General features: G+C 41.0%; 1 protein-coding gene across 2 annotated transcripts in view; it reads left to right on the top strand.

The window, feature by feature from the left end:
• The first annotated feature begins 584 nt into the window (after positions 1 to 584).
• LOC114546348 (nesprin-2) overlaps positions 585 to 7934 on the top strand; it is a 152551-nt gene continuing 145201 nt past the window's right edge. For both annotated transcript variants that reach the window (XM_028565063.1, XM_028565062.1), the window contains exon 1: positions 585 to 753. In XM_028565063.1, coding sequence (XP_028420864.1) covers positions 715 to 753 — 39 coding nt within the window. In that variant the 5' untranslated portion in view covers positions 585 to 714. The remainder of the gene's footprint in view (positions 754 to 7934) is intronic.

Raw genomic sequence — 7934 nt, 5'->3', positions numbered from 1 at the left:
TCATAATTCATTCAGAAAAGGAAGCAGGGGTCAAAAAAGTTCAAAGAAAAGAACAGTAAAACCTGTAGATGGAAGTTCTGATAGAATAAAAGCTCAGATGATTGACAGCTACATACGGTTAGAGGAGGAGGTAGGGAAGTGTTTGTATTCTTATGTTTACTGCTTACTCTGCTCACCTGGCCCTCTGTCTCAGCTCCACCCCTGTAGCCTGAGTCTTACTGTCATTTTCTCTCTTGCTCTTCCTGAAACGAGTCGCTGTCACTGGAGCCCTACCAGCACTCCAGGAAGTGGTTTCTGCCACAAGTGGGTGGAGCAGAGAGGGAAAGAAAAGAGAAAGAAAGAGAAGAGAAATGTAAGAGCTAGCTAGGAAAAGGTGTCAACAGAGACAGAGAGAGAGTTAGAGATATAACCAGGCAGGGGAAAGAGACTGTAGGTGGTAGTGTGAGAAGTAGAATTACAGGTCACAGGGATATTTTTATGATCAGTATTAGAGCTACAACCTGTTAAGGTAGAGTCAACTTAAAAGTGACCATGGAGCACAGAGGTTCAGCTGGGTGTGTTGTGTTTGTGTCCCAGGCCCCAGAGGAGCCCCAGCCTGGGCCCTCCCCCTGTGAGGGTGTCCCCCATGTGTCCCTGGAGACGTTGGGTCAGCTAGAGCTGTGGCTGCAGAAAGCCCAGAGGAGCCTGGTAGCTGGCGGAGCGGCGGCTTCCACCATGCAGGACAGCGTTGAGCAGCAACTCCTCACCTGCCAGGTAAGCCCCGCCTAGGACAGGAACCAGTGCATCCCCGGGACTCTCAGATCACAAGATGTCTAGATATCTGCACTGTGATTAAAGGTATAATATGTAACTTTTCTGCATTAAAATACCTATGTTATATATTTTTTTGAGTTGTGTAGTTACACTATCCCAAATGTTTCCATCAAATGGCAAACCCAGAGAAATCTGTTATTTTCAGACGTTTCATTTAGTCGCCCGGAATAACAGGGAATGCTCCCGTGGTTACGTTGTTTTTCCGACTGGCAGCGTTCACATGGCGTGTTCTTCTTCTTCTGTTATATTGGCGTTTGGCATAACAACTTGTTGCATGACTGCCACCAACGGCTGGTCATAGCCTAGAGCATCATGTGTATGATAACATGTAGGCCACAATAAAAAAAGATTTGCTGCTGTTTTCTTATGCGAGCATCCAAACAGCACATCGCCGGGTGTTTGTTTGTGTTATCTGCAGGACAACCAACGGGAAAAGACACGGATAATGTTTTTTAAAATTTTTATACATAGGCCTATTTATGAATAATTTGAAACATGTTATGTCTGTGTATGTTTCTTGGCAGAGGCGTTTGTCCAATTAACAGTTTATTGTCATTGAAATATGTTCAGTGACCCAAAGTTGCCTACATCAAACGTCAGTTGTCAACAACGCGTCACCAACTGGGAAACTCGGTTAGCAAAATTCAGCCCGAGTTTCCCACCTCTGATTCCCACAGATAGTTACGTGAATGGTGACGTTTTTATGGTGGCCCTAGGAGGCCACAGCACGCAACAATAAGACAACAATGGTTGAGGCACGTGTGCATCACTTAAAAGTGTCCCCTGGAAACACTTCCGTTGTGGTGTGGGCTATTTGCATGTGTTGTCTTATTGTTGCGTGTTGTGGTTTATTTGGATGTTTTGTCTTATTATTAGTGCGTGCTGTGGTTTATTTGCATGTGTTGTCTTATTGTTGCGTGCTGTGGTTTACTTTCATGTGTTGTCTTATTGTTGCGTGTTGTGGTTTATTTTGATGTTTTGTCTTTTGTTGCGTGCTGTCGTTTATTTGCATGTGTTGTCTTATTAGTGCCTGCTGTGGTTTATTTGCATGTGTTGTCTTATTAGTGCATTCTGTGGTTTATTTGCATGTGTTGTCTTATTAGTGCGTGCTGTGGTTTATTTGCATGTGTTGTCTAATTAGTGCGTTCTGTGGTTTATTTGCATGTGTTGTCTTATTGTTGCGTGCTGTGGCCTCTCGGGGCCACTGTACGTTTTCACTCGGAAAAATGTTTTTCCGATGTCCATGAACGCACGGTTTCACCATCTACTTACTCGTAACTTCTGTCAAAACATGGGCACCCAGATGCTACATTCGAGAGTAATTGTAAATCATACAATGTCACAGAAAAAAATACTGGTAACACTGCTTTTTCTGCCAAAAGGCATAATTTTGTGATTAATTACAGTAACAGCATACAATTTATTGATACATATCAATATTACTCCAGCTTAAAGATGCAGTAGGTAAGTCTTATAAAACTAACTTTCTGTCACATTTGCTGAAACTGACCCTATGTTCCAGTAGAACTACATGAATTATGTAATATAAAAAAAATCCAGCTCCTCTGGCACCACCTACAGCCTGTACTGCGATTGGCAAAATTCCACCGCTCCCGGTTGATTTTCTCCAATCAGGGCCACAGGGGGTGTCTATCTGCCTGTCAATCAGTGCTCAGGCACGTACACGCATATATAGCGTTCTCCCCTCCCCCTTCCCCGCGCACGAGCTGCAGAAAGGTTTCCCAAAACTCTGGTGAATATTGGAGTTGCTTTTCAGAGGTGGCGTGAGCTCTGGGATTTTAAAGATCTGAAGAACGATGCAGACGTAGCCACATTTCTTTTCGACAGGTAACATAATTACCATGAATGATTTATCTTTCACATGGTTATTAGTAGTCAAAAGTCCACAAAGCTACGTTGGTGAGGATGATAGTAACGTTTGCACAGTCGTCGGTCAGATATGATGCTGAAATGGCTAACACTAGCCTGCTAGTTAGCATCGTTTTACTGTTGGTGAGTAAAGTTAACATTGTGTTAGTGTTTAGTTATTGAAAATGTTGTCTGTCTGACATGCTGGCAGTTCTGTCAAACTCCCTTGAGTGGGAGGGGCTTAGGAGACGGTTTGGGCTGCAGCAGAAAGGGGGGAGGGACTGAGAAGTTGTCAATGTTCAAATTTGTTAGCAAAGTCCTGGCTCTTCACAATCTTACCTACAGGAGCTTTAATGTTACTACAATGTATGTGCTGGTTGACAACTAGCTAACGTTAATGCTAGCTAATGCTCGTTCAACACGCTCATAAAGTTATTAGTAGTATGATTGTTTTGACCATGGATAAAAGCAGCACTGCGCTAACCCACGAATAAGTTCACTAGTAACGTTAACCTATATAGATAGACGATTAATCTAATGTTAATTTAGCCAGTTAGCACACTCCGGTCTGCCTGCCTCACTCCCCCGGCACAAAGAGACTTCATTCGGGATGATAGCTGACAACACAGCCGGGACATATAGCAATTGCTAGTTCCCATTAGCCCCAGCCGGTGCTTGGTGCTTACGACGTTAACAGCAGTTTAATGAAGCATCGGGAAACAGAGAATATCAGACCCAGTTCTCCTGCTGCGGACAACTAGGGTTGGGTACTGTTTGGATTTTTATGATTCCGATGCCGAACCGGTACTATTAAAACGATTCCGATTCCTTGACGAGTCCTAAACCGATTCTTGAAAAATTGAAAAATGACATTAAAGAAAGGCTTTTTTTATGGAGTTTTTTAAAATTGAAAATTATTTAAATTGAACAATATATTAACGTTTTAAAGTACTTAAATATATAATAAGTAAACCTAAGTCACCTAACACATAACTACAATAATTTAACAAATAGCAGTTACACTATTAACAAGTAACATCAAAATAAATGTTGTTGAGTTGGTATGCCAACCAGCTTCAAACTTTAGCAGTTATTTTGCAGAAAAATGACCATATTTGCCTTCTCTGGCAAGATATTACACCTCTCCTGACTTATGGCAGGTCCTGCACAAGAGAAAACTCTCTCAGACTGTGTCCAAGAGGTCTGTACACACACAGGTAGGAGTTTGAAAGGACAGACAATTTGGGGAGGCCGTCCTGCCTCCCCCACGACCAGGCTACACGGTCTTGTCCTGAACAATAGACTAGCAGAGCAAGTGTAATATGTTTACTAGCGATCACGTGCAGTGAATGGTCAATATGCTTTTACGTGTGCAAAAAGCCGTCTATCAGCTGTGATTGTAGTGCATGTCAGAGGGCGACTGGGTTTCGGTACCCAACCCTACTGACAACGGCAATCGAACATTGTAGCCATCCTGGAGATTCCCACTGCAATCCTCACCCGTCTCTCAGCCTCGTTGAGTAAAAAGCTAGCGTTACAACCCAAAAAGGTTACATTGGCATGTGAAATATACTGTGTTGGAGCCATTACACGACTTTGTCTTAAATAGGCTACCATGTTGGTTATGTCAATGTGCAGTTTTATGTTTGAGCACTGGGTGTAGCATTGCCTTTGGGAAGGCATAAAGGTAATCAGCCACAGGTACACAGGTGTGTGGAAAACAGGGAAAGCAGACAGCTTTTCACCGTGTTTGTCGTGTCAGTCTTGTCAGTGTTTAAATTGTTTGACAAGGAAAATGGATGGAACTAAACCAGAAATGAAATGAAATGGACTGTATGCTTGTGCGACAGTAAGCAGGCCGTTACCGTAAATAAATGGGTCACAGCACCGAAATGCAGACAAATTGTGGACGTTGATTATTGGCACGCAGAACACACGTCCAAGCAAGTTCTCCCCTGATCCCACTGTATTGGCCTAATGTAGGAGTTGATAAAAGACACATACATACTGTGATAGAGTGGTTTTAAAACCTGCTAATGTTAGCCGCTAATGTTAGCTTGCTGGCTCACTAGCTAACTGGTCAATTAGCTACCAATACAGATTGAATCTGGGACAGTCCCAATTTTAAGTTGCTTGTCCCGAGTCCCGACAAAAGCCTGTCGGGACGCTAAAATGTCCCGGTTTACAGCAACCACTATGAAATTGTTCCGGTTAAACAGTTAAAATGCTGACAGCTAAACGGTGTAAAAGTGTGACTGTATTGTAGAGGATTCCAACAGCAAGACGTACAGTCTGCCGCTAAAGCTATGAGCTAAAAGACACAAACTAGCTAGCACTTGGTCACTGCTGTTGTCGGAAAAAAAACACAGATGTGAATAAAGGTTGTTTACTTAAAGGAACACGCTGACTTATTGGGAATTTAGCTTATTCACCGTAACCCCCAGAGTTAAACAAGTCCATACATACCCTTCTCATCTCCGTGCGTGCTGTAATGCTGTCTGACGGCTCCAGCAGCATCAGGCCAGCACAGAACATGCAGGTGAATGGTTCCAGTAATCCTACTGCTCCGAATAAGTGACAAAATAACACCAACATGTTCCTATTTACATGTTGTGATTTGTAGAGTCACAGTGTGTACAAAAAACAACGTAACATGAGACACAGCCGTCTTCTAACTGTAAACAAACCGGAAACTATATTCTCGGGCGGAAGAATATAGTACTTGGGCGGAGTGATATACTCGCAGCAAGCCTGTCTGAGAATATAGTTCCCGGTTTGTTTACTGTTAGAAGATGGCTGTGTCTCATGTTACATTGTTTTTTGTACACGCTGTGACTATACAAATCACAACATGTAAATAGGAACATGTTGGAGTTATTTTGTCACTTTTGTCACAATTCGGAGCAGTAGGCTAGTTGGAACCAGTTACCTGCAGGATCTGTGCTGGGCTAAGCTAATGCTGGAACCGTCAGACAGCGTTACAGCACTCACGGAGATGAGAAGGGTATGTATCCACTTACTCTGGGAGTTACAGTGAATAAGCTAAATTCCCAATAAGTCGGCGTGTTCCTTTAAATAAAACTTGTGGTGCATTCATAGTTATTGTAAAATACCCTTTTCTCATCTGTTTTTGTCCAGTTATCACATTTTTTATAATTTTTTTAAATAAAATTTTATTTTTTTGTGCTGATGCAAAAATGTATCCGATTTGTGACTCATAACCGTGATTCCCAATTCAACTGTGAGTTTTGTGATCTGTTGCACCCCTATACAAAACCATTCCAAATAATCAAAGTGATGTAAGGCAAAACAGGTTATTGAACTCTTGTCAATTCCTGATGATTCATAAGATATAAAGGAATAAAGTAATGAACAAATCATGAATTCATTCATGCATTAATTCATGTACCCTTCCTGTAAAGTGTTACCATAACTTTAGTTCAAGCCTGTGGCAGCAGTTCCAAATAATTCTTTTAGTGCCATGCAATGAAAAATACCTTTTCACAAGTTCAGTGGGTGCATTTTCCAAAAGAATGCTTTAATTCTGAAAAATAAAGTTGGTCCCCCACGAAATTCAAGCAATGTCTTTTAATATTATTTCTTAGATATGTAGGCTACATACCAAGAAAATTCATGAATATTAACTGAGATACCCCATTATGTTGTGAGCAGTAGGCCTACGTGTGTTGTTGGCAAAATTGTGTCAAATCTGTCTGTGTCTATGTCTGACCTGGGCTAGCACATGTTCACGATAAAAAGCGTGTGCGTGCACGAGCACTACGGTCACGCGCAAAGTGTCCCGGTTTTAGTTCTGGGAAATCAGTTCACCCTAATCAAGAAAAACGTAATTATGTTGGGGAAACTGCAGCTATTTTATTAGCATGACATGTAAACGTAATGTGAATAAACTTGAATGGGTAAACTCATCCGTGAACAGATGCATTCTAATCGACGATAGTGTTTAGCAATAAAAACTCCCATAATTCCACGCAACTTCCCAACGTCATCAAACGTCTGTTTTTACAATCCATTATTTTGGTTGAAAGACCCCTAGCGGCAGAAAGTTACATATTGTATGTTTAAACTAGGGTAAATGATGCAGAAAAGTTAAGTTTTTCAGATATCTAGGTTACATATTATAGCTGTTGTTTCAACAACATTAAAATAAATGTTTCAATATGAAGCCAGTTATAACCACACATTCAAATACAGGCATAGGAAAAAGTCTCTGTAACACTAATCGATGTACATACAGTTGAAACCAGATATTTACATTACACTTACCAAAACTTTTATTTCGTTACTGTCATACATATTAAATCCGAGTAAACTTTTTCTGTTTTGGATCAATAAATATTAACATATTTTTTGCATTTGTTAAATATCAGAATCAAGCCAGGGATAATTTTTATGTATTTTTTTATCACTATCATCAAAGTCAGAAGTATACATACACTAAGTTTATTGTGTCTTTAAACAAAAAGAAAACTCCAGATGATTCCATTCTGAGTTTAAGAAGCTTCTGATAGGTTAATTGATTCCATTTGAGTTAATTGGTGGCACACCTGTGGATGCATATAAAGGCACACCTCAAACACAGAGCCTCTTTCTTTGACATCATGGGAAAATCAAGAGAAATCAACTAAGACATCAGGAAAAGAATTGTGGACTTCCACAAGTGTGGCTCATCCCTAGGTGCAATTTCCAGATGCCTGAAGGTCCCATGTTCATCTGTTCAGACAATAATACGTATACAAGTATAAAAAACATACAACCATCATACCGCTCTGGAAGGAGACGGATTCTGAGTCCCAGAGAGGAACGTTTTTTGGTATGAAATGTGCGAATCAATCCCAGGACAACAGCAAAAGACCTTGTGAAGATGCTAGCTGAAACTGGTAAGACAGTGTCATTATCCACAGTAAAACGAGTCCTGTACCACCATGAGCTAAAAGGTTACTCTGGGAGAAGAAAGCCATTACTTCAAAACCACCATAAAAAAGCCAGACTACAGTTTGCAACTGCACAATGGGGACAAAAATCTTAATTTCTGGAGACATGTCTTGTGGTCTGACAAAACAAAAATTGAACTGTTCGGCCATAATGATTAACGGTATATTTGGAGGAAAAAGGGCGAAGCTTTGAAGCCTCAGAACACCATCCCAACTGTGAAGTATGGGGGTGTAGTATAATGTTGTGGGGCTGCTTTGCTGCAGAAGGGACTGGTGCACTTCATAAAATAGATGGCATCA

The sequence above is a fragment of the Perca flavescens genome, chromosome 20 (assembly GCF_004354835.1).
Source record: "Perca flavescens isolate YP-PL-M2 chromosome 20, PFLA_1.0, whole genome shotgun sequence".
NCBI lineage: Eukaryota > Metazoa > Chordata > Actinopteri > Perciformes > Percidae > Perca > Perca flavescens.
The sequence above is the reverse complement of the archived record's forward strand: the minus strand, read 5'-3'. Positions and strand labels throughout refer to the sequence as shown.